At 39.3% G+C, this 27,748-nt stretch overlaps 1 protein-coding gene and 1 long non-coding RNA gene across 5 annotated transcripts; one reads left to right on the top strand and one right to left on the bottom strand.

Annotated features, from left to right (window-relative positions):
* Positions 1–18: 18 nt before the first annotated feature.
* Positions 19–23,908, bottom strand: otud4 (OTU deubiquitinase 4). 4 transcript variants are annotated; one of them, XM_088346946.1, is made up of 18 exons: positions 23,518–23,907; positions 20,877–20,960; positions 19,587–19,637; positions 18,614–18,660; positions 18,457–18,529; positions 17,677–17,758; positions 16,147–16,331; positions 8,545–8,647; positions 8,408–8,472; positions 6,315–6,415; positions 4,989–5,086; positions 4,789–4,918; positions 4,622–4,724; positions 4,229–4,559; positions 2,892–3,332; positions 2,787–2,827; positions 1,360–1,726; positions 19–176 (listed from the first exon to the last, which is right to left on the bottom strand). In XM_088346946.1, exons 1-18 carry the CDS (start codon positions 23,650–23,652, stop codon positions 82–84), a joined length of 2,532 nt encoding a protein of 843 aa, XP_088203072.1. In that variant the 5' UTR covers positions 23,653–23,907; the 3' UTR covers positions 19–81. The 4 variants fall into 4 exon arrangements, with proteins under 4 accessions (XP_088203072.1, XP_088203074.1, XP_088203073.1 ...); XM_088346948.1 differs by having other exon boundaries at positions 4,995–5,086; XM_088346947.1 differs by having other exon boundaries at positions 18,614–18,657.
* LOC148356394 (uncharacterized) lies at positions 23,818–26,833 on the top strand. Its single transcript, XR_015851976.1, has 3 exons — positions 23,818–24,033; positions 26,374–26,507; positions 26,603–26,833. It is a non-coding gene; the product is annotated as an uncharacterized LOC148356394 (long non-coding RNA).
* Positions 26,834–27,748: the final 915 nt, after the last annotated feature.

Genomic DNA, 27,748 nt, shown 5'->3' with positions numbered 1-27,748 from the left:
CACACATGAAGAGAAATGTTGCATTAAGACACCTTTAATGGATAAAGTTCATGAGTAGTTCGCAGGTTGTCGTCTGGGTTTTCATCGGCAGCTGTCGGGTCGGCGTCCTCCGCCGTTTCTGCCCGGTGCCGCCCTCGAAATGTTCGACTCGTCGGACTCTTCGGTGCTGCTCTTCCCTTAAAAAATAAATATAAATTTATTAATTTTACCCACAAGTAGACATACTTTGTCCCTTCAGACAGTTGGGAAAGCCAAATCAGATCAGGGCGGTTTGAAAAGATTAGGGATAGTAGTTTTCACAACAGTAATGTCAAGATACTCTGTTACAGTGACGCGTAGGTATTCGAACGACTCTGTATTGGAACAAATTGGAATTCGACCCAAATGATTACATCCCAGCAAACCCTTACGCACAACCCGGCAGACCCCCGAACACACCCCAACTAACCCACTATCGCACCAACACGGGCGAACAAACACAAACAAGGCCCAACAAACCTTAACACATAAACTACCGGTGTGGCTGCGATTCATTATCCCAGATCCACTCTTGCTGCAAGCAGGGGCTGGCAGAGAACATGTTAAAAACGGTACAGGTGGGCTCTACTTTGCGGATTCACACTTATCGCAAAGGGTATTGGTCCATGTTCAATGTTGTATTACAGTATTATGTCGGGTAAAAATTCTTTCAAGTTACTTCTGTGCCGCTAACATTTTTGTAAACCCTGTAGAGTAGTGGTAGGCAACCTTTTCTGTACCTCGGACCGGTTCAATGTGACTATATTTTCGCGGCCTGGCTCAATAAAAACATTAGTAATGATAACAATAATTGTAACGATCATAAAAAGAATCACCTTAAATCCACTGTGTAATCACAAGACCACTGAGGACCTGGATGACATAGAAAAAGGCATTAGATCTCATCACGATATTTTTACTCTTGGCACCAGGCTTTACAACCTTTTTTTGGACAACGCTTTCCTATAATTGCATTACGTGGCACGGTGAGTAACAATGGTGTGATGATGAGATCAAATCTAATGTCTTTTCCCATGCCATCGACAATCCTAGTAGCCTGATGGTTAGGATTTGCCACTCTCACCGCCGCGATCCGGGTTCGATACACCTTGCATCCTATTAAGCATGGGGGTCACCAATATTTGTCGACTGATCAATCACTGCTCAATTTTGGTGATCGACGAGTATAAAACCTCGGATTAACGTGCACCCAAACTCATGTAAAAGTGGTATAAGCAGAAAAAGAAACAATTTTTTTTTAACTCTCCGTGTGACCTGGTACCAAACGACCCGGTACCGGTCGCCAGCGGGTGGCAGTAGTGGTGTGGAATGTGCTGTTACCCATATTATATGCTGACGTTGTTTTTGCTGGATCAGCCTGCAGAAAGCCACTGTGGAGCACTTGGGCGTCCTGCTTGTATGTGGGCATTGCAGCACTCTGTGGAGGCTGTGGTCCAGATCCCACCACCAGATATTGTTGCCACGGCAATGTTTGGTATGCCGGCCTGTGAAGTGCAGGCCACCCATCTACATTGCCAGGAAAGTCACCTGCTGCCACAGGGGGTGCAGTGGAGGCGCATGCAGAATGCATGGTCCCCTCAGGAGGGCAGTGGGGGATTGGTGCTGCCTGGACTCGGGGTTGCATAATGTGGGCTTGCTGGAGTGGCAACAGGTACAAGTAGGGCATGTAGAAGGGCCAAGTGTATGCCTACAAGGAAAAAATAACATTTGTATTCATTCATTTTGACAGAAAGGTCAGATTTTCGACATCTGGGTTGCCCAGGCCAAAAGTAATAAAAAATATTATTACGGCATCATCTGAAACTAGGTAAGGTTCCTAATTTGACTGAGTATTAGACTCTTATCTGCAGTAGAATCTGTTAAGTCATATACCCTTAAATCAGATAGATGTGCCATTATAGTTTGGCAATATTCCTTGTGCATTATAGTGTTAAGTATATTGCAATCCCTCGCTATTTGCAGCCTCAGTGCATCGCAGGTCGAACATTTTCTTCATTGTCACCGATTGCATGTTGCTTCAAGCTGGGCCAGCAGAGTCATTTTGTCAGAGATGTCCACCAAAACATTTGTCGGGCCTGGCAGGTCTCTTTTTGCTGTTACTGTATTTTCCTTCTAAAATAGAGTCCACTCGTGCGGGCACTTTTCATTCCACCCAATCCCATATTGCTGTAAGCAGAAGGCACCTTTGTCGGTAGGCGTGCCATTCCTGCTTGCCTAAAATTAAATGCAGAGTTGTGGCCACAAACCATTATCCCTTATCGACTATTGCTGAGAGCAGCACTTTTTTTCCAGTTCAGGCCTCAGCAACACGCCATTCTGGCCCGCCTAGAATGAATTGCACTGTTTTGGCTGTGATCCATTATCACCAGTTGACTATTGTTGAGAGCGAGAGACAAAGACAGAGAGGAAATTTGTGACATGCTCCTCGTTTCCACCTAAAATGAACAGCACCCGTGCGACATTGAGCTATTATCCCGGTCAATTATTGCTGCGAGCAGGGCTGACAGCGTGTTTGAGAAATCGGGAGGAGGACGTCTGAATTTTCGCATATCTGCAAAAAAATGAGGGATTATAGTACTATAAAGATCGACTATATAAATATTACTTGAATGACATGTGATATCTTATTTGTACTCACGTACTAACTAATAAAATTGATTAACTTTGTGTGCCATTTTAATATAACAGCTAAAGGTTTACGTAACATGATTTTATAATGGTGTTCATGCAATATGTTGCTGCCTCACCTTCACACCCAAATTGAAGAAAAATCTCAGGATATTTACATCTGAAAAAAAAGAAAATGAGCAGACTGGACTCGATGGCCTGACGCTTTATTTGAGATTCCTCACCTCGGGGGAGGTCTTCTCCCGAACTGCGGAGAGAAAATTCTGGTGTTGGGAGCACATTGCCATTCTCTCCAAAAGGGAAGCCAGGATACAAGGGGTCCTGGTAGAGGTGGTGCACAAGGATGCCTCCGGGTAGGGCAGGGGAGTGTTCAAGAGAGGAGGGAGGACCAGCGAGCAATTGGGGGGGGCCGGAAGCTGGACCAAGCAAGTCTTTTTGAGCTGGCGATTTTTCAATACGATTCTGTAGTGTTGTGTGGTTAGAGGGAAAGGAAGTAGACTCCGATCGGGCTTTATCATTCTGGCTGTTAGGCGGATCCCAAACGCTGCTCCTGATGTCAACCACCTGTTCCTTCAGGTCTTGAGTATTTATTCTGTCCATGTTTGCATCACCATGCTTGTGGAGCACTGACACGCTCCCAGCATCTCCAGGATCTGAACATTTGTCTGTAAAGAGATGTGAGTACTGTAATTCATTGTTTAACACAGTTAAAGTGGACCAGATCCTCTGCATTATGCAAAAATCAGTAGCCCCCCACCGAGCATCCCATTTTTAACCTGCCCTTTGCCAGCCCTCACTCTCAGCAGTAGACCATGGATGAGGTGGTATATTTATTTAAGGTAGAAATACATCAACAACACCACCACCACCAAAAAGGCACTAGGCCCGACAAAAGTGCGCTCTATTGGTCCCTGCTTGCAGTAATATGTAGTTGAGGATAATGCTTCGGACGAGTGTTTATTTTAGGCGGAAAAAACCCTCGAAAAAGAGAACCGCCACGCATGACAAATCTACACCTGATCTCTGCAATAGAGGGTTAATAGGCTATTTTAAGCGGGAAGAAGATAATGGATTGTGGCTGCATGTGTCCAATTCAATTTTTAGTGGACTGAACAGCAAAAGAAGGGCCACCAAGACCAACAAAACACTTCAGGGATAACCGATCGCAGAATATATTTCAACCCACAATGTACTGAGACCCTGGAGTAGTGAGAGATTACAATAAAGTATTCTATTTGTACACAACTAAAATAAAGTATCTGGGGCGGCAGTAGCTCAGGAGGTAGAGCGATCGTTTTAGGATTAAGGGATCCCAGTTGGAATCCCGGCTTGTCCGTGTTACATGCCGAAGTGTCCTTGGGTAAGACACTGACACCCCAACACCCCCAATAAGCAGGTTAGCGCCTTACATGGCTGCACAGATCACGGCCACTATTGGGAAATGTGAAGCACAATGTAAAGCGCTTTGGGAAGTCATTGACTTGAAAAGCGCTATATAAATGCAGATCATTTCATTCATTTCATGCAAATCCTGATATGTCAAATAAGGACCATATCTTACACGGACTCTGAGTTGAAACTGGTGTGGCACCAGTGACTTGTGGAAATTGAGGCGCTGGCGATGAAGACGAGGAGCAAAGGTGCACAGGAGGACTACTTGAGAAGAAATTGGGGACAAATGCCCTCATGGCCACTGGAGATGGTGCGATGGGTGCAATAAATGTAGGAGCTGTGATGCTTGCAGGTAAAATGGGGGTAATGTTTGAGGTTAGAACTGTGGAGTCCATGGATGGAGATGAGGGGGATCCTTCAGTGTGTTGAATAGACAGAGCAGGGTTGTTCTGTTCCTCCCCGGCAGAGGGAGCCGACATCCTGACATCTTCAAGTAGATTCTGAAGAAGACACATATCATTAATTACTGGGGAAAAAAAACACTGATGTATAATTTCCTAACCCTCAGAGGCGGGAAGCTGAGCTCATCCTGAAGATGAATCTCCGCCTTTGGCGCATTACTCAGCTCCTCTTTGGCCAAATGTTCTGCCTCAGTCACGTTTCTCCTGAAGACGACCACCACCGGAACCGGGTTTTGACAAAACCAAGGAAAACAATTACTACGCTTACCTGTACCGTCTAAGGTCCTCGTGCTGTGCTTTTGCAGACTTCTGGTTTACACGTCCGCCAGGGCCCGGAACATTCACTCTGGAACCTAAGGAGGACTTTGGTCCTGGCTTTGCCCTGCCTCGAGTCGCCTCTAGGATACAAAACATGTTGTTTTTCATAAAGGTGGAGAAAGACACATTCTATAACATTCTTAAACCTGCCTCCACCTGGATGTCCGCTGAAGACTTTCCTCTCGCGTTGGGATGCGTGATTAGATCTCGAGCTCTGTGAAGGCCGCAAACACCAGAGAGGAACGCGTCTGCAGTGACATCAATTGTTGTAAGGAAAATAGTTACACTACAAAACACCCAAGATGGACATTTAAAGAGGAAAAAAAAGAGAGCTGCTGCCTTAAAAGTTCCCCATGATGAAGCTCTTGGATAAGAACTTAACAAGGAGCAAATTAAATTACATAACCCGCAATGCAGGCACAATTTGAGTTCCAATAACGTGACCGGATGGATCAAGCACAGAGGAGAGCATACTATTTGAGTTGCAGGCCAAAAAATAAGCGGCGGAGCAAGGAAGGGAGCAAAAATAATTCAGGAGGTTCTGCCAATACAAAGTCTCCAATTGGATACCTCTGCAATACATTACAAAAGTTCACGTGGGCCAATCTAAATTCCCCCATGTGATGTAATGAATAAATATACATGGATTTTGAAACATTTCAAGTTAAAGTTATACCTCATGACCTTTATTAAGCATTAACTAAGATCATAGGGATTGATAAATTTAAGATGGGAAAAGCTCAACATTTTTGGGAAAGAAAATTTAATAAACAAGACAAATAAATGAGGAAAAAAAAATAACAAGTACAGACCGATGTAGCCAGGTATTTGAATATTCGCCTGGAGCAGAGTACACATAAAGCTGGATGTTTTTTTTTTAATTTACATTGACATGAATGCTTCATGAATAATAAATTTACGGGACAAAAAAATGTTGGAAGCTAGTTGAACAATGGCCTGGAGCAGAGTACATATTAATGCGTAATTAATTTTCATTTAAAAAAAAATAAAAAATAATTTTGTGTTTATGTTATTTCTAATTACATAAATGCTTCATAAAAAAATACTTCAGAGGGGAGCAGAATGGCACCAAAACAAAAGGTAGCATGGTGTATATAATTTTAAAAATAATAATATTAATGATAATTTTTAAAATGTTTTTATTTGGATATTATTTGAATGAAATTCATTCTTCTAGGAAAAAAAATATTTTAAGGGACAAAAATGGCTTCAAAACTACAAGAAATTTGTATCGGTATCTATTAGAAGTACTATATTCACCACGATGTATATATTATAATTTTATATTCATTTGGCAGGTCATATAGTTTCGCTACCCCTGACCGAGTACTTTGAAAACTTGCATAGACACAGTAATGGACCGACTGCTCAGTGTCCCGAAGTGACAAAAAAAAGCACAATTTGTGAATTTGGTAAAGGTTAATCTGAAATTAGTACTCAGAATGGGCAACTCACAATTGGCCTTCCTCTGCCGTGTAAACCGTCACGAGGCCATCACCAACCGGGATTTCCTCAATTGTGGCGTTGTAGCATTTCTCACTTCCATCCAGGCACACCTACAACCATTGAGCAGCAATCAGCATGTGCATCCATTTTAAAAGGAAATACCGAAATCCCTCACTAATTAACGGCCTGAGTGCACTGCAGGTCAAAAATATTCTGCATCCACCATTGCTGCGAAAAGACTTGTCTGGTCTGGCAGAGCTTCTTTTGAAGATACTATATTTCCGCTTAAAATGAGCTGCACCCTGGATGCATTATCCCCAATCCCATAGTGCTGTGGAGAGGGCGGGAACTTTTGTTGGGAGGTGTGTCATTCCTACAATTCCTGAAATAAAATGCACGGCCGTGTCCACGACCCATTATTCCCAGTCGACTGTTGCCAATAGCAGGGTCCGGCACAGGTTATTTTTTTCAGTTCGGGCTGCTGACGCGTGCCGATGTGGCCCGCCTAAAAGAACTGCACTGTACTGGCTGCGATCCATTATTGCTAAAGGAGCTAGTATGTGTCATCCGTGGTGACTTTTTCCGTTCTATCCACCTAAAATAAACACCACATGGGGGTGGCCACAATCCATTAGCCTCACAGACCAGTTGACCAACGCTGTGAACAGGGGTCAGCAGCGCCATGTTAAAAATGTGAGTGGCGCTATAGTGCATATCACATATAGCTTGCAGACTGCGTTTTTAGCCCTAGCGGCTCCTTTTCTACTTTTCTGTGCACTAAGTGAGCTGCACTCTTACAGCTACAATCCATTATCCCTGATCACATATTGCCACAAGCGGAGACCCGTAGAGTGCACACATGTCAGGGCTGGCGTTATTTTTCCCTTTTTCCAGTGACTGTATTTCCGTCTAAAATAAACTGCACCCGTGTCAGCCACTATCCGTTTGCCCCTGTCAACTACTGCTGCAAGCAAGGCCAGTAAAGCACATGGTAAAAATGGGCAATTTTCCGGATTTTGGCAGAGAACGGAGGTTTCTGCCCCTCATTAGCCGCAATAAACGAGGGATTACAGTAGATAACTGATTTATAATTGAAACATAACAATTTAAAAAGACAATTTACGGTATTGGTTGGCACGAACAATAATGGGCACAGATAAAAAACTGAATGTTAGAATTGTGCATGTCTGAATTAAGACCAAGCTATCTCAAATCTTTCTAAACGAGTAATTAGTCTAAACAGGAGAGCAAGATCTAGGTCAGTGGTGGGCAAACTGAGTTGCATATCGGGTTAAAAATTTTGCCAAAGGGGGCAGGAGGAAAGAAATTTTGATTTAGTTTTTGTATCTGTGCATTCAGTCTCGAATCTGATATCTCGGCTATACGTGAGGAACAAAGATAATATTGACCTATCCATTTTTTTCCCATATATCTTATTTTCAGCTTTTTCCTCATTTTCTGAACATTCAGGCTAAAATAAACATGTATTCAGAATAGCAGCAATAAGATGCATTTATCGATAAACAAACGTAGACATTTACAAGCAGATGTTAAGAGTAAAAAACCTGTAATTGAGTTGGTTATGAAATGTTCAGAATTAAAGTAAAGTGATAAATTATGTTGTTTTTTTATAACACCATATTTGATAATATGCATTCAAAATGCAAAAAGAAATACAGCGGGCTAAGAATTTTTACTTTAGGAAACTTGATTATTATCTTGATAAAATAAAAACATGATAATATTAACAAATGGAGAATGTAGCGAGCTATTTAATGTTGGGGACACTGGGGCCAAAAGTGACACCAAATCAACACATTATTATAAGTAGTTCTTTCTCTCTTTTTTTTTTTTTTTTTTTTTTTACTATTTTATACATATTCATTTGGCGTGTTGGATGAAAAAGCATCAGGGGCTGCATGTGGCCCACTGGATGTAGTTTGCCCACCCTTGATCTAAATGATATCAAGCAAATCAAATACAGTATATTTTTAAGTGTCATGGTGCTAGTCTCGTTACAGAAGTTGAACACATTACTAAAGCAGACGTTTTGAAGGATTTCAGTACGTATGTTTGACCAAGTCGTGGTTTCGAAGGTTTACCTGACACTTTTGGCCCACAGTGTACTGCATCTCCGCAGCCATAAAGTAATCTTGCTTTAGTTGTTCTGAAAAAAATGTTTATAAATGATGAGAGGGAATGATCTTTAAAAGTGATAACACATTTGCACAATGCGCACCCTTCTTGAACCTATGCCATATGTCGTATGCAACGTTTCGATACAAACTCTCGCTCAGTGAACGTCGGACACTTTCTGGCAAGGTTACGTTGCGGCCCCGCCCCTGGAATCAAACAAAAAACACAGTGAGATGCATGTACTATGCACAAAATGTTGGGTTATACAGGAAAACCAATACAGCGTTCTATCGCTGTAGCGCGATTTACTTTTCACTACTTCACTGATTTGCATCGTACTTTGTGTTCGGCATTGGTTAAAAAGTCGCCCTGCCTCTTCTCTACTTGTGCCTCATTAAGGTTGCGGTTGAATCTGTACACGAACTGAGGAAATATCATGGATTCTGATCTTGTCCTTACAGTGTTAGTTGAATTTCAGGTGAGGAGAACGTTGGAAAATTAAGAAGCTGGAGATGAACTGCTTCTCAAGAAGTTATTGGCAGAATAAATTCTGGAGACCACCTCAATATAAGTCTTCAATGGGACAATCTTAGTAATAGTCTCTCTATGACATTTTGAAGCAAGATTTTTATACTTTTTTGAGGCATTGCATAGGTCAACAAGAAACCCCAACCTCAGCCCTCTGCCTGCCACGGTTCACACATTATTGTGTTATCAGGCAATTCTCAAAGTTTCAGTTCGCACCTTATCCTGTTTTTAACAGCCTTTTTTGAAAATTTCCCCAACCCCTGTTCGCACCTTGGTCTCGTGGTTTCTTGACATCAGACTGAACTTTGCTCTTTCGCATCAAGTTCTTGATATTAAGTAAAACTTGTGGTTTGGATTGAAAATATCAATTTATAATAAAATAAAATATATTTCATGTACAATAGGTCTACAGTACCAGTGGTGGGCCATCTGGACCTAAAAAATATCAGTATCACGTGGTGTTAGATTTTGTCTATGACTATCGATTACCGTAAATTCCGGACTACAATCCGCTACTTTTTTCCCCAAACGTTCAACCCTGCGGCTTATTCAGTGATGCGGCCAATTTATGTAATTTTTCTAACAGCCGCCAGCCGCACTCGAGTACAAAACGTAAGATTTAGACCGGTGGAATATGTGCGCCGAGGAAGACTGCAACTTCTTAGCTTGTGCACAAATTAAATTACCGTAGACATATCCTCATCATGCAAATTGCAAAAAGAAAGGCACATGACGCAGCTTTCAAGCTAAACGCAATCGAGCAGTCTGATAACGAAGGAAACAGAGCTATTGCACATAAACTTTACCTTGCGAGCGTATTGCTAGCGTATGTTTGAATAAGGGAGCGTGAGACAACGTCTATATGACAAAGTCTCTTTCCCATACTGAAGGAAGACGACATTGATGACTTCAGTTATAAGGAGGAAGATGAGGACGGTTTACCGTGGTTTCTACATTTACGTTATGTTTTTTTTAACAGACTCGTTTACTGTGTTGCGAGCGTGTTCCAAGTAGCGTTTTGCTACCCTTCACAGGGACGGTTTGGGATGAAAGTTATAATATTATTATCAAAGCTTTGAAAACTCTCTCGGTGTACCGTCTTTCTTTGTAAATATGTGTAACCATGTATAATATGTATTTGTAACTGTATATTTTTGTAATATATTTATTTGAGACCCTTATTCTGATATTTTTGCAAATTAAGAGGCGGAGCAAACGCGGGCTGACGGGAAGTGGGGTAAAGGTGATTGGATTACGTTCAACGGGTACCCGGACTCTGCAGGTCTGCATCAAATCTTAAGTACAGGTATCATTTTCCGTTTCGTTTTGCCGGCTGTGGTTTTTGGACTGTGTACTTTATATTTGGTTACAATCGCGGGACTCAAAGTCGGGTTTGGATTAAATTTGTGATTGTGTTACATGTTTTAATGTGGGCGCATGCGGCTTATATACAGGTGCGGCTAGTGCAAGTACAAAAGCGGTTATCCTCTTGAAATGTGGTGGGTGCAGCTTATAATCAGGTGCGCTCTATAGTCCGGAATTTACGGTAAATAATTCCGAATTGTCTGTTGGCTTCGTTTTATTGCTCTTCCCCTGGTTGCGCTAGTTTCAGATATTTGCCTCCACATTCAAGCATTTAACTAATCACATATCAGTCATTACTTGTTGGCCAGCAATATACATGGAGGCCTTCAGAATCAATTTTGCAGGCCCCGAGGTATAACTAATAAGTGATAATAAAGCTGGTGGTTTAGCCAATTTCTAGCGGGCCTTGGAAAACGTCACCAGTTTTACAAACAATTGGCTAGTGGGCAGGAATATCACAACAAAAAGCTGCAAAAAAATGATCCCCGTATCTCGAACAGACATTTTCTGCCCTAAATCAAATACAAAATTATGCCAGGAATACGACAAGACAGGCTCTACTTTCAGCAGTAGCTTAAATGGTGATGGAAAAGAACATCTTGATTGAACTGAAACGCAAGGATTTCATTCTTCTTTAGGGAAAAAAGGAGGATGGATTTTGTGCACAAATAAAAAGGATTTTTGATGAATTAAATGTGGTTATACAGAAATCCCTAATAATAGTGCAATTCAATGAGGATAACTTCATCAAATGTTTTTTGTGTTGCAACTGTAGCTGCAGTAAATATTTCACAGTCACTAAAATAGTTTTAAGGGGTTGGATTGGTGCCGACTTAGAACCACTAAAAGTCTAGATGTGAAACGCATGGCCCACCACTAACACGTACAAACAAAAGCTTGCCAAATTTAAATTATGTTCGTGCAAAGAGTTTTTCTAAAACCCGTAATGCTTCCGGGTTATCGAGTGGCGGCAATTTTTGTGTCTCCCACGTCGTCGCGATTCAGATTCCAGCTATACCAGAATTCATGAATTCTGGACTGAGATTTTTCAGCTTGAACTGTTGGAAAGTTTCAGATTGTATCGGCGACGTCGGCTCCGTGCGGGGAAGCGGCAGTCAAGCTAGCTTCGGCTCGGACGTGACTCGCCTTCACTCCCCGCAGCCGCTTTCTTTCCTGCTCGTCGACCGTTCGGCTTTTGGTTGACTCTGCGGCGTCGAATCGTCTCTTCGCTCGTTTGAGTGTGCTTCGTCAAAAGCGAGTCGCCATAACGCCAAAAGCGTGTCGCCACAACGTTAAAGACCGGCCATTGTTGACGCTGGCAAACATGGCGGCGCTACTTGTATAGCGACCAACAGTCGGGGAAACTAAGTCCGGCGAAAATAACAACTTGAGACTCAGAGGGCGATTGGGTGATGCGACCAGCGGACGGTGCCGTAAGAGGAACGTGAAATTTTCAAGATGCCGAGCAGAGATAAAGAACTCGAGGAAATTAAAAAGTCACTCGGCTTTTTAATGGATAAAATGGATATCGTCACCAGACAACAAGACACAATTTTGAGTTTAATGGCAGAAATCAAAGACCTAAAAAACGAAAACATGGAGAAAGAAAAGAGGATTATTGCACTAGAAGGACGCGTAGCAGATCTGGAACAGTATACCAGGATAAATGACATCATTATCACCGGTTTGGACATCAAACCTCGGACCTATGCCAAGGCTGTGGCAAATACAAATATTGCAACAGATGCTGATGAGGATTCAGCTGAGCAACAGGTCATTGCTTTTATGAGTAAAAAAGGCATATCCATCAATGCTGAGGACATAGAAGCATGCCACCCATTAACAAGAGGTGACAACCGACCCAAGGCGACCATCGTAAGGTTTGTTAACAGAAAACGGAAACATGAAATCCTTAAGCAAGGAAAAAAACTAAAAGGGACTAATGTTTATTTAAATGAACACTTAAGCAAAAAAAACTCTGACATTGCAAGACAGGCTCGATTTTTGAGGAAAACGAACAAAATACAAGGAACATGGACTTCAAACTGCAGAGTATACATAAAGTTAAACGGCACTCCGGAACAAGCAAAAATATTATGGGTTCGAGAAATGCAGGAGCTGGACAGATTTGCCTGAAGTGTAACAATGGCATCCTGGACTGACAATATGGACACCCTTATTACAGATCACAATAAAAAAATCCATCATAAAATATTAGGCCATGATTTACCGGAACTGAGCATTGTTAATCACACTGACTCCAATAATTCAAGATTAGATGACTTCGATCCTGACCACAAATTCATATCAGCTAGCTCAGACAATTGCAAATATTATACTGGAAATGAATACAATACCTTTGTTAAATCTGAAGACAAATTCTCAATAATACACTTTAACAGTAGAAGTATGTACACAAATTTTGATGACATCACTGAGTACTTACAACAATTTGAGAACCCGTTTAGTGTTATTGCAGTTTCTGAAACGTGGTTCAGTGAGGGAAGGGGTGTAAATTTTGAATTAAATAATTATAATCTGAACTATGTAAATAGAACTAACAAAATAGGAGGTGGAGTAGCTATATATGTGCACAAAAGATTAAAATCGAAAATATTACAAAACATGTCATTTGTCATTGACGATTTACTTGAATGTATTACAATAGAAATTATAAATGAAAAAAGGAAAAATATCATAGTCAGTTGTGTGTATAGAACACCGGGCTCAAATCTGGAAACCTTCACAAACTGGGCTGAAAAAACATATTCAACAATAAGCGCCAAAACACTATTCATTTGTGGAGATTTCAACATCGATCTAATGAATCCAAACAACCATAAAAACATTGATGACTATATTAATATGATGTACAGTATGAGTTTGTACCCAACTATATTAAGGCCTAGTAGACTCACTTCACACAGTGCAACACTCATTGACAATATATTTACAAATAATATGGAATTTACAAATGTCAGCGGGTTACTGGTTTGTGATATTTCTGATCACCTACCAGTATTTACAGTATATGATGAAAAGGTTACTAGACAAGAATCAATTAAGGATTATGTTTACAAACGAGTTAGAACTGAAGCGACTATTATATCACTGTATAATGACTTAGTTAAACAAAACTGGAATGCTATATATGGTACAGATGATGTGGATGGTGCGTTTGACATATTTTTGGAAATATTCACCAACAAGTACAACAAAAATTGCCCAATGAGACAAATTAATATTAAGAATAAATCTGTAAATCATCCATGGATAACTAAGGGTTTACATAATGCTTGTAAGAAAAAAAACTACTTATATAGAAAATTTATTAAACTAAGAACTAAGGAAGCCGAAACCCGGTATAAAACGTATAAAAACAAATTGACAGGAATATTAAGAGCAAGCAAGAAATTATACTATACCAATTTATTACATCATAACAAAAGTAATATCAAAGGTATTTGGGATATATTAAATAGTATAATAAAAGGAAAGAATGTAAGCAATGCATATCCAAACTATTTTATTGATAAGAACAGTGAAAATTATAATTTAAATCAAGTTGTGGAGAATTTCAATAGTTATTTTGTAAATGTTGGACCAGAGCTCGCTGCAAATATCCCAGAGTGCAGTGGTAAACAATTTGAGTCACTAATAAAAATGAACTCCAAGACCATGTTTTTATCTGGGGTTACGGAATCAGAAATCTTAGACGTGGTTAACAACTGTAAAAACAAAACGTCTATGGATTGTTTTGACATCGATATGGTACTAATTAAGCAAATTATAAACAGCATTGTGAAACCATTGACCTACATCTGTAATCTATCATTTCTAACAGGCACATTTCCAAATCAAATGAAAATAGCAAAAGTTATACCAATATACAAAAATGGGAACAAGCACATTTTTACAAACTATAAACCGGTATCTCTGCTTCCTCAGTTCTCTAAAATATTAGAGAGACTTTACAATAATAGACTGGAACAATTTGTAGATAAACATAAATTGATTAATGAAAGTCAATATGGTTTTAGAGCAAACAGATCAGCAACAATGGCAATTATTGATGCAGTAGAAGAAATCACCCACAGTATAGAAAAGAAGAGATACGCAGTCGGGGTATTTATTGACTTAAAAAAAGCATTTGATACCATTAATCATAATATACTATTAAAAAAACTGGAAAGATATGGCATCAGGGGAGTGGCTTTGAAATGGATTCAAAGTTATTTGACGGGGAGGAAGCAATATGTAAAAATGGGAGAGTTTTCATCTGAATATTTGGACATCTGTTGTGGAGTACCACAGGGTTCTATCCTGGGACCAAAGCTATTTAATTTATATATTAACGATATTTTTAATGTTTCAAAACTATTGAAAATAGTAGTATTTGCAGATGACACTAACATTTTCTATTCAAATGATAACTATATGGATTTGGTAACCTGTATTAATCGTGAACTAATTAACCTAAAAGTATGGATGGATATAAATAAATTATCTTTAAATTTAAATAAAACCAAAGTAATATTCTTTGGTAATCGTAAGGCAAATCAAAATTTAGAAGTAAAAATGGATGGTGTCACAATAGACATTGTATCAGAAATTAAGTTTTTAGGGGTCATAATAGACAATAAACTAAGTTGGAAAACACACATCAGACACATACAAACAAAGGTATCTAAAAGCATTTCAATAATTAATAAAACCAAAGTTATTTTACATTATAATGCATTGTATTTATTATATTGTTCTCTCGTTCTGCCATATTTAACATATGGTGCAGAAGTCTGGGGAAATAATTACAAAAGTTCACTACAGCCCCTTTTTATCCTTCAAAAACGTGCAATAAGAACCATACACAGGGTAGGATATCGGGATCATACCAATATTTTATTCATGCAGTCCAATTTATTGAAACTGGATGATTTAATAAAATTTTTCACTTCACAACTGTTATTTAAAGTCAACAAAAACATAGTGCCAGAAAACATACAAAGATTATTCACTCGGAAGGAGGGAAATTATAACTTGAGGGGCTGTGGTGAATTCAAAATCCCAAAGGTGAGAACCACCAGGAGAAGTATGTGTGTGTCTGTGTGTGGAGTCAGACTTTGGAATAATTTGCAAAATGAAATCAAACAATGTCCAAATATCCATGTGTTCAAATTTAAATACAAAAAAGCATTACTGGCGAAATACAGAGATGAAGAAAATGGGATATGAGGGAGACTGGGAATACTGCACTTCAAACCATGGCTAACTTGTTGTTATTGTGCTATTATCACATCAGAACTGTTATAAATATTGTGTTTATTTTTATTGATATTATCACTGGTGCCGCAGTGACATTATGCGCATTATGACGTTGAGGGATGGGTATTGCGAAGATTAGTGTATAAAATATGTGATTATTGTAACTTATAATTATTGATATCTGACCTATGTAATAAGTATATCCATGAGATTTTGTTGTATTGTACACAAGAGGGAGCTATCTATAAAATGTATTTAATAGGGAAGATAAAGGGGTAGGAAAAATAAGCATCTGCTTCTGACTACCCCTTTTCGAACATTTTGTGGGACATTATTTCGTTGTTGACTCATTGTTTTTGTCCTGTTTTTATTTTTATGTTCGAAATAAAATTTTCATTCATTCATAATGCTGACAAAACGCTCAGGACCGGCAAAAGCAACTGCGGCCTGGCACAGAAGGCAGCAGAAGACGCTTTCTACCGCAGATAGATTTCAACTTACAGTAGTGCATTTTAAGGTCACCCTAATAACCCAAACATCTTTCAATTACCTTGGTCCGACTGCTGTTGGCCCGTAACAAGTTGCTCATTTCCGGGTCGGAATCGTCACTGCTGAGGCACATGGGCATGTTGTCGTCACTCAGACACTCGGACGCTCGGTAACTCGAGCGGCAGGAAGCAACCGTACGCCGGTTTACTTGGAAGACGTCGGCGTACAGAAGCTCGTACAAGATGGCTGACGTACAAGCAAACATGTCATGTGTTAAATTCCTGTGTAGTTCAGTCTTTGTCCCTACAATTAATGTAATTTAGTAGTAGGATTTCAAAGATAAGTCGACAAAAATCATTAGGAGAAATAGTTGTCAATGTATTCCATTGTCATCTATTGTCACCAGACACGTTTTTCAAACAGTGTGAAGCATCTTTACATGAATATAATCGAGAGTCACTCATTCGCAAAAGCATGTGTCTCGGAGAGTAACATTCAGAAAGGATGGCTTCAACATCAAGTAAGTGTACCAAAACCTGTTTGGCGGGTAAAAAAAAAAAAAAAAAACTACTTGCGAATTTGTAAAGCAGACGTAGCGTATCATGGCATTACCTTGGTGATGCATGAACATTTAAAGAGAACGGAATTTGACTCATCTTGGTAAGATTCAAGTACCTTACTAGTTACTAGTACTTAGCCTAATAGTGTGTTTAAGGAGCAGTATTACTTGAACTTTAAATGTCAATGAATTGTGTCATGCAACCAAAAACGTGTTAAAATAATACACACTATGGAAACTTAAGTGACCAAACCACACTAATTTTTTATCATTTTTTTCGCCAGTAGCAGCTAGATGCAGGATAATTTCGTCAGAATCCTTTGGGAGAGGCTCATGTTGTGTAAAATAAAGACTAATTTCTCAACCTACGATTACTCAAAAAATGCAGCTTCATACAAGTACAATAACTTATTTAGATCAGTACTTTAATGAATTAAGGTTTTTGTTTTTTATCCCTAGGATGTGCTTAAACAAGACGCTGTCCCATTAAAGTTATATAGTATGAAATATTATATATATATTATTATAATATAAATGTTTTTTTTACAGAAACCCAAGTCATTCTTTTTAGGTTCGTTTTACATTTTACAAAAAACAAATCAGTTTTAATAAAAAAAATTAAATGAGAAAATAAGATTCTTACTAAATTGTTAATAAGATGTTTTTTACCATGTTTCGAAAGGATGACAACAATGGATTCAAAATGTTTCTTGGGCACAATTTCCTTATACGTGTATAATGACAATAAAGGCATTTAATTCAAATATATTTAATACAGTAATGCCCCGGGGAAGGGCATCCTGGCCTTAGGCTTTCAGTTTGCGGTGTGGAATAGGTTTTTTTTCAGCCCCTTTTACTGTATTTTCCACACTATTTGACATCAACGAGTTATTTTACGTGCAGGCTTTGTGTATTAATGGAGTCTGCTTAAAAGTGGTCAGTGGGGCATAGTTTGTAAAAAAACAAAAAGTAGTCTTTATCATTACATTCTTTTTCAAACAGCTAGTTAAATAGATGATATGAGAGACTCACACTGGCAGAGCGCAGTATTCTTAATATGGCTGATGGGATAAACACTGTCGTAGTGATTCCCATTCAAAAACGACAGCTGGACCTGGAAAAAATAAAGTTAATTTTAGCTTCTGAAAACAGAAGAGTACAGCGATACATTCCAACTCAAAAGGACTATATTCAGACAACTCAGTGTTGGACACAATTTGAGTAATTTTTTGCTGCTGTCAAACAAAAACAAAAGGTATTTCCTTTTGAAATGGATGCACATGCTGATTGCTGCTCAATGGTTGTAGGTGTGCCTGGATGGAAGTGAGAAATGCTACAACGCCACAATTGAGGAAATCCCAGTTGGTGATGGCCTCGTGACGGTTTACACGGCAGAGGAAGGCCAAACAAAAACTTGGAACTCAACAAACTCGAACACGGACTAAAAAGCGTCCATCACAGTTTGAGGTTTTTTTGCCTTTCCCATCATTCTCCTTACTCTGTAACAACAATTAAATCTGTAAAAGCTATCACACCATAGAGTGAAGGGAAAGAGTCACACAGCAAGTGAAAATGGCGTCCATTCTCATCAGCCTCTAAAAATACAAATAAAAACCTTCGAGCAATTCAATTAATTTGTAATAAACCCAGAATAACTTGTTTTTTTAATTGCATAACAGGATATAAAAAAATCATGATCATAATTATCTCATTTTCTGAGACAGTGCTGTACATGGTATAACATTGAGTGTAGCAGAAAGTGTTAACATGAACGTTAAGGAGTAAAATGCAAAAATCATGTGCTCCGCTAACCTTCTCCCTGAACTTGTTGCCTGTGATATCCACCGGGGGTTTGCCAGGTTCTTGGAAGATCAAAAAATCCCTCCTATTTACATAGACGCAAACATTTTTAAAACGCATTAAATAAGATCAAAACTGGAGAAAAAAAAACCTACAAATGTTTGCGTACTTGAACATGACCGACAGTGCATTCATCTCCACTTCGCCTGCCCACTGCTGCAAAAAAACAAAACAACAAAAAAAAGTCAAAAAAGGGTGCTCAGTGCTACAGTGCCATGCAAATATGTTGCCCCTCCCTAAAAAAACGTTTTGACATATTGCCATATATCAGGCTTCAATCTTATAAGGAAAAAAGAACTCCAAATATTTCTAAGAATAAACAACAAGACACGATCTTGTAAAGAAACCAGATTTAAGACATTTTATATTGCGCTAGAAATAAAAACATTGAATAAATTGCTTGCACAAATATTGAGTAAATACTTTGAACAACCTGTTCACTGATATCACAGCCATAGTTTTTTCACACATCTTGTAATATTACCATCCTTGCTTACAAAACAGCCCAAGTTCCTTAAGGTTTGATGGTGATCGATTGTGCACAGCATTTTTCGGATTTCTCCACAAATGCTTTATAGGATTGACTTGCTTGGTTGGTTCTTCTAACACCTTTATATTCTCATTTTAAACAATTCCATTGCAGATTTTGCTTAGTGTTTAAGGTCAATGTCCTGTTGGAAGGCGAACCTGTGCCCCATTCTCAGGTCTCTTGCGGACTACAAAAGACTTTCTGCCTGAATCACCCTGTACTTGGCTCCACCCATCCTCCCACCAACTCTAACCATCTTCCTAGTCCCTGCAGAAAAAAAACAACCCCAGAGCACGATGTTTCCAACACTATGTTTGACACGGGGATGTTGTTTTCAGGGTCATTTGTTTTATGGGTCACAAGTAAATACAATATAAAAAGTTGAAAAAATATGGTTCCACTTCAGGATGGTGTCTCACATGTTGTTGATACTACTTTCAGTTTTTAAAGCTTTAACTTTGAAGCCTGAAATGTGGAAATATGACTAAAATGTGTTTGGGGGGGCAATACTTTCGCTAGGCACTGTATGTAACAAGTACGATGATGGTCTCACCTGTGGGTCCTGAAGCCGCTGCAGGTAGTCTTCAAAATCGCCTTCGATAAACTACACACAAACAAACACAGGTTCCAGCATCAACGCCTTAAAAGCAGGCCTCAAAAATGTTAACATTCAAATATCTTATTTTTTCTTATTTTAGCATCTGCCAGAGTCTGGAATTAACAATGATTTGGAGCGTGTTTTGTGGTGCCAATAGTTTAAAAGGTGTTTTGTAAATGTAAATGTAATGGTCTACATTTACAGTGGCTTGTGAAACTATTATCATCGTTAGTCATTTAGATCAAGGGCTAGGACCTTAGCTTGGCCTTTTGGCTGAGAGTAAGTGTCCCGGCTCCTAGGCTTTGTAGCGTATTATGAACTGACCGATAACGGATAATGGATAATGAATAACGAAGATAGAACAATAACCCTTAAAAACCCCAAAACCCCAACATTGAATCATTCAGAGATCCTCACTGAACTTCTTGAGAGTTTGCTGCATGAAAGTAAAGGGGCTAAATATTTTTGCACACCCACTTTTTCGTTTTTTATTTGTTAAAAAAGTTTAAAATATTCAATACAGTGTGTTCTACTTCATGATTGTGTCCCACTTATTGTTGATGCTTCACAAGAAATTACAATTTTATATCTTGATGTTTGAAGTCTGAAATGTGGCTAAAGGTCACAAAGTTCAAGGGGGCCCAAATAATTTCGCAAGCTACTGTGTATAGCGCTTTTCAAGTCAATGAAGACCTCCCAAAGCGCTTTACAATGTGCTTCACACTTTTCCTTTTTACACACTAATTAACCTATAGCAGCGTCAGCCATGCAAGGCAACTACCTGCTACCGGGGGCATTAGTGTGTCTTGCCCAAGGACACTTCGACATATAACACGGCGGAGCCGGGAATCGAACATGCAACCTCTTGATCCCAAGATGAGCACTTTTATGTGGTTTACATTTATTAACAAGCTTCATGAGACTCAGGAACATGGGAAGTTGCACCAACAATTCATACGAAACAAGGCCAGAACACAAAATGCAACTAAACCCTTGACATAGCCCCATTTGTTGGTGAGGGTGAATTATTGCCAACCAACTACTCATTATGAAGCGTGTCTACTTTAGCAAAATTTCTACTTGGTTTCAAAAGGTAGTTTTGAGTTGTGTGTGCAGGGTGCCCAAACCTTTGCACAATTAACAAATTTTGAGAATTAATTAAACCCACACAGAATACTATGAACAAACTCACACACAGTACTTTCACAGTAATTTCATTTTTCAGGGATTTTAAAAATAACTTACTGCTTCATATAAATCTCTGTGTTGCCTCAGGAAGTGAACACACAGGGTCCGAACTTGGTTGTGAAAACTTTGGGAACGAAGAACCTAGACAAGCATACATATTCCAATGTAAGTGTAAACAACGGCCATTTTCAATGTCTCTAAATGGTCTACATTTATACGGAGCTTTACAAGTCAATGAAGACCTCCCAATGCGCTTTACAATGTGCTTCACACTTACCCATTCACACACACACTCACACACCAATAGGGAGTCAGCCATGCAAGGCGTCTACCTGCTTATTGGGGGCATTAGGGATTCAGTGTCTTGCCCAAGGACCCTTTGACATATAACACGGAGGAGCCGGGAATCGATTTTCGAATTTTGCGACCTCTTGATCCCAAGACGAGCGCTCTACCTACACCACTTTTAAAGTTGTATTATTTGACCACTAGGTGTCACTGTTTGTTGTAGTCGTGCAACTGTAAACCTGTGCTAAATATTTAGTGAAAAACTAGATCTGGTAGAAGATGTAACACATAAAAAAGACAAGTTATAACCCATTGGTATTTTCATATACCTAAATAAAGCTTTTTATTCAACAAATCATTGAGAGGAGTCACCAGAGGTGGCTCGGGCATCTGATAAGGATGTCTCCTAATTCCCTGCCGAGGCTCCTGCCCCAGTGACCCGACCCTGAATAAGCTAAAGACAATGGATGGATGGATGAAAATTCAGTAATCTCAAATATATTGTTTAGTTTGTCTTTTATTTGCATATTCGGCATTGGAGTATTCCAAAAGTAATCAAAACTATGTAAGTTACATTACTTCAATATAGTAGTATTCAGATTATGTTACCGATTACCTTTTTTCAACAGGTATTTACCCTCCCAACCAATGTTCCCTCTAATTTTCCACAGGTCTGAACGTTCACATAAAGTCGGTGAGCAACGCTTGAAACAACAGTGAGCAACCATAATCCCAAGTGCGGCAACTAAATCATTATCAAACATGTCCATAACTTTAAATCAACTTAAATTTTGCTGAGTTTCCGGCAATGCAAAATTATTTTTCTCTTTTGAATGAATTGACTCATGTACATTGCAAAGGTTGTACGGCCTACAAACGTCGTTTGTTCTTACAGTTCTTTCACAAGATATCCATTTCTTTTTATTTCCCGATATATTTTGTCGCATAATATTAACATTTTTGGGGGCTTATTTAGTCGCTTGTAAGATACGGAACTGTACTTAATCACATTTTTAGTGGAAGTACAATGTTGGCAACAAGATTCACTTGATATAATTGGAAATTATTTGAATGAAACACAAACATTTTCTTCTTTTTTTTCTTGTTTTTTTTGTACTTTTTTAAAATTCCTTAAAAAAAATTTCATTGTGTTTATTTTTTTCGAGCTATTACTTTATTCTTTGTGTTCTCTATTTACTTTTTCCCTACATTTCTTTCTTTTCTGGCTTTTTTTCCCTAAAATTTTCCTTCTTTTTTCTCTACCTTTTGTTTCTTTTTTCTCAGCTTTTCACTACTTTTTCATTTTGATATTTTTTCTTTTTTGTTCTATTCCCCCCTTCCTTTAAGTCATTTTGTGCATAATTTTACATAATATTTGGTCATGTTGGGATTAAAGAAGCAAAAACAACCTGAAGAGCCGTTTAGGACCCGAAAGAGCCGGTTCCTTTAAGTGAGCCGAGCTAACTTTACTCAACTTCGTTCCACTTCGACTCGACTTCAAAATACCGCATTTAGGACACAACGTCAGGGGAACCCGTGTATTTTTACCTTCATGCACTGTAACTATGACTTAAGTTGCTTCTTAATTAGTAATTTTGAGCCCTGGCTAGATTTTCTTGTGCGCCGAGAATGTGAGAGCAGTGCGCAATTGCGCAGCTTAGAGGGAACACTGCTCCCAACCCTGTACATACATATAGATATATATATATATATATCTGTTTGACTATCTGTCCACCCAAAAAAGGAGGAGTTTAGATATGACCACCATCTATCAGTAGTAGGTTACCCTAGAGGTGAGAAATGCCCAAACAAGCCGACTCAACAATGTTGGTTCGGTTGACTCAGCATTTTCTCAGAAAAAAAGAACAAGAGGCTGACTAAAAACATTCCTTTGAACTCCCAGTCTCCAGTTTTCTTTTGTTTTCTCCTTGGATTATTTGCATAATGAGGTTCATCTTTTCCAAACAATTCACAGTATATCTAGACGATTCAATATTTGTAAATTTCCCATTTGTGCCGTTTTACCTTCATGTCAGTATTTTGGATTCCATTTGGACCAAGTCTTAATCTTTTAATGTGCAAATCACCTTGCCAAAAAGGGGAAATGCCACCCAAAATGGTTTCAGGTACCATTGCTATTTTTTTTTTTAAATGCATTTAAACCTAAAGGGGGTCCGTGGCGACCCTAACACCAGAGGATTAAAATAAAAGAGTTGTAATATTCCAGTTGATTTGTAACTAATCTTGAACGTGAAACATTTTTGTTTTTTAATTGCATTGAAGAAGAACTTTATCAAAGTTTTCTGAGATAGTGATATTGGTTTGAAGAAGACCCCTACCTGAGTGACGTCACACCGACTGCACAACAAATATAAATATGTATATATTTTGTGAATAACATTTTTAATACCTGTTCGGCCACAACACGAAACAAGCAGGATCCATCTTTGGCGACCCGTTTCCGATGCAGTCCAACGGAGGCCAAGTAGTTGTCCATCTGAATCTCCTCCTCGCTCGCTCTCATGTTTGCGACAGTGTAGCTCATGCTACTAAATCATGCTAGCACTAGTATTATTTTATACGCGAAAACGCATTAAAGGCATTCGTTGGCCGTCGACATAACCAGAAGGTAACGCGTATGTATGACGTCGCTCAGTTTTAGAACCTCGAAGTCCAACTTTTTCTCCTTCTCTGCGTCGTAAAAGTCACAAAAGCGAAAGTAAAACTTAAGACATTTGCCTGTAGTAGACATTTGCTCTTTAAAATCAACGCCACTTCCGCGTTTCTTTCAAACATTTCCCGCCAAACGGATAAACCGGAAGTGACTTTGCCAATTAACACCATAATAATAATAGCAATCGGTTTCATTTGAAGCGCTTTTCAGGACTCACAAGGTTGCTGTACACAGAATAAAAAAGACAAAAAGGTTTCTATCTATTCATCTATCTATCTATCTATCTATCTCTAACATATCGGAAGAAAGCTTGAACTCTCATCTTCCATTCGAAAATAAATCATGTTTTTAGCTATTAGCATACAGTGGAACCTCGGTTCTCGACCATAATCCGTTCCAGAACCCTGTTCGAAAACCGATTTGGTCGATCACCGAAAATCGTTTTTCCCATTAAAAGTAATGTAATGTCGTTTTAATCCGTTCCAACACCCTCAATGTTTACCACGAACGTAAACATGAAGCTAACCCAGGCGAATCGTCCGTTCGCTTTAGCGTAATCTTCCATACGAAAGATTACGCTAACATGAACGTGTAAAGATAAAAAAAATCAGGTCGTTTACACGTCATTTAGCACCCGGGTCTCCACAACAAGTGGTGAGCGGTTAAAGGATAAAGAAAATATTTATGAATAGGATTTCTTACCTTTGTGGTGGTCTGCAGAAGCCATGCTCTATTCCCTCGAAAGAAGGGAAACTCGCACATCTTCTTCATATTTTGCTATTATTTCTTTCTTAAATGCAATAGTTGTACGCACTACTCTTCTTTTTTCACCTGTAGCAACTTTGCTGCTTGCACCGACCTTCTTCCGAGGCATAATTAGGGGTTAAAACACTCCAATCACCGATATTAAAAACGAAAGCAAGAAGGAGTGCGCGCTCATGTGACAACAGTTCTTCACGAGGGGTGGGGCCAATCTACACCCGTACGCCGCTCAGCATCGCCCCTAGCGTACCGGCGTTCGAACTCCGATTTTTTGAACGAAAAGCGAAGCAAGAATTTCTCGAAATTTTTGGTCGAGAACCGATTTGTTCGAACTGAGAGGCGTTCGAAAACCGAGGTTCCACTGTATTAGTAAACAACAGTAACAATCCTAAGTTTGTTACAACTGGAGATTGTAAAAACAAATGGCCAAAATACCGCCAACCAGAATTCAGACCCTCATTGGAAGCTATAGGAAGCCTTTAGAGCTTGTTATTTCTGAAAAAAAGGATCTACTGAATATTTCTGTTGAGGTGCACATATTGATGCAACTGTATACTCCTAATGTACACTTTTCTGTAAATCCTTTAGCACTGTATGAAACCCATGACAAAAAGTTACCGGACACCAGGTATAATGTTGTCTGCCCCATTTTTCACAACTTGAAACACAATAAGACGACGAATAAGACTGGAACTCCTCATTCCATGATGCTTTTAATATACGTTTACGTTTTGTAGCGTCATACATTTTTTTAGCTTCTTTTGAAAATTTCTTCTGGGGCTGAGGTTTTTGCTTGATTCCTAAACACTTATTCATTTTCTTGTGTTCTCCGTGCGTCTACTTTGAAAAATAAAATGCAAATGCACGAAGTTATTCGATGCAGGCTTCTGATTGGCTGCCGAGTATGCAAATTGCCAAATGAAATTCCGAAATTTTCAAACTAAACGAAGATTTCGAAATGGGAATACAGCAAACGTTGGATTTGAAAAAAAAATATATATGTATACTTTTAGTTTTTTGTTTTTTTTAAAAGTTGTCGGCCACCCGGGCAGAGACGTTTTGTAAGTTTTACGCCCAACGTAAAAAATTTCAGACGTTATTTCAGACACTGCCTTTGGACTTATTTGCCCATCTCACCTACACGATATATTAAATTGAAATTGCTGATCCCATCTACAAACAAACGCCTGTTTTTGTGAAAGGATGCATTTCAAGCAGAACTTTCTCTTTTGTACTCCTTTTGTGCTCCTTTTCTATTGTGATACCTTCAATATCTAAACAATGCTTTCCATAAACACAAAGACACTTGCTTGCAAAATAACATTTTATTGTAAGAACTCTGATATGATGCATGAACTTTACAAGAACTTTTCAGTGCTGGATGGTAGTGGTGTACTAATCACTCGATTTCGGTCACCATGACGATCACTACGCCTACTCGGCTTATTCGGTCACTTACACACACTCCTTCGCCGAATATAGGTAGCAACACTGGGCTTCCTCGATGTGTGGACAAAGATCTGATTAAAGCCACTGCTGCCATCTAGTGGTGATTCATCATACTAATTTCATTTCCAGAGGCTACGTACTATACATATCAATGAGCAGCGCAAAACCCTTTAATATATTACATAATATATGACATCATAGGCGCCACCGCGAGCGGCAGCCTTTCCGGCAGCTCCGTGTTATTTCGCTCTTTTTGTGATTTATTGTTTTAAGTGTCTGCTTCTCTCTTTGGTGTTTTTCGTCCAATTGGATAACTACACTTTGGATTACTTTCTATCCTATCGTTTTGGGTTTTAACGCACAAAAATGTGTTTATTCGAGAAATCAACTCCTTGCCCTGAAGATTTCTCATGCCGGCGTGATGAGGGGGCCCTATCATTGATGCAGAGCCGGAGCTAAGGTGAAGGCTAAGCGGCTAGCGGCGTTATAAGCCTTCGGTACCATCCGTAATCATGGTAAATGTGAACTCTCTACCAAATAAGACCGACGAACTGACTGCTGGTGAAAAACGTCAAAGCGTACAGGGAGTGCAGTTTGCTGTGTTTTACAGAAACGTGGCTCACGTTGAGCATCCCGGACGCTTACGTGGAGCTACCCGTTAGCGCTGACAGAGACACAAAAGCCTGCGTGAAGCGGAGAGGAGGTGAACTCGCTACCTACATGAACACGAGGTAGTGTAACCCGGGGCAGAAAGATTTCCATCTGCTGCAGGGACGTCAAACTTTTGGCCTAGCGTGTGACGTCATCCACTCCGCTGTTGCTAAACTACAACACAGCACCCCGAGGCCATCCTGTTAATCTGTTAATAAACAACAAAAGGATACTGCTGGAAGTGTGAATTTCCCTACAGGGATGAATAAAGTATCTATCCATCTATATTAATATATGAACGAGATAATAACGTGTTACAGTACTCGTTACCAAGAAAAGTAATTGCGTTCCATGAACATGTTCCTTTGTAACACAGGTATGGTATTGCGAGGGGCAAAGTCCTACATTTGAGATAAATGCAACATGATAGCATTGGTATTTAGGAGTGGATTAAGTCATAAATCTTCACTGAAGGCTTTGCAGAGGCCTTCCGTCCCATCTTCCCGTGCCTCTTCCTTTCATTTAGCGAAATCTAATAATGACCTGTTTGTAAGCTCCCTGGGCTACAACAGGCCAGGTAACCATGGCAACCAGGAGGAAGGAGGTGGAGCATCGCTCGTAGCCATTGACACTCATCCTCCCACTCCGAGAGCCTGACCTTCATGGCTCTGACTTATTTATTAATTTGCGGCCTCCAGTCATACTAGTCTTGGAGGATTCCCACGACCGTGCCGAAGCAGAAACGAAACCCCCCCACTTGGACCCCCCCCCCCCCCCCCCCTTTTCAGGATTCATATCTTTCCACTCGATATTTTCACAAGTATAATATTCATTTTCATTGTAACGCGAATGACACCCGACATGGTACCTTACTATGCTCCTTATTGAAATCAAATCATGAAATGCAGTGTCATCGAAACGCTAAATGCTACTGCTTAGTTGTTGTTGTCACATACAACCCAAGATTCACAGACAAATGAAATAAGGGTGGGCCTGTATACATTTACATACAACTGAATACTGAATGGCAACGCTGAACTTCTTGTGATAAAGATATTCTCCCGACCGTATATACTAGCATCCAAGCCGAATTTACAACAATAAA

The sequence above is a fragment of the Urocampus carinirostris genome, chromosome 11 (assembly GCF_059441175.1).
Source record: "Urocampus carinirostris isolate Australia breed hairy pipefish chromosome 11, RoL_Ucar_1.0, whole genome shotgun sequence".
Taxonomy (NCBI): domain Eukaryota; kingdom Metazoa; phylum Chordata; class Actinopteri; order Syngnathiformes; family Syngnathidae; genus Urocampus; species Urocampus carinirostris.
This window is presented reverse-complemented; position numbering and strand designations above follow the sequence as displayed.

Bases quoted from the DNA above. Each gene is read 5' to 3' on its own strand.
- otud4 (XM_088346946.1), bottom strand. From the start codon at position 23,652: ATGAGCTACACTGTCGCAAACATGAGAGCGAGCGAGGAGGAGATTCAG. The intron at 4,919-4,988 runs GCAGGTTTAAGA...TTTGTATCCTAG, and splicing joins CAGCGGACATCCAGGTGGAG to AGGCGACTCGAGGCAGGGCA. The intron at 4,725-4,788 runs GTAAGCGTAGTA...GGTCGTCTTCAG, and splicing joins GAGGACCTTAGACGGTACAG to GAGAAACGTGACTGAGGCAG.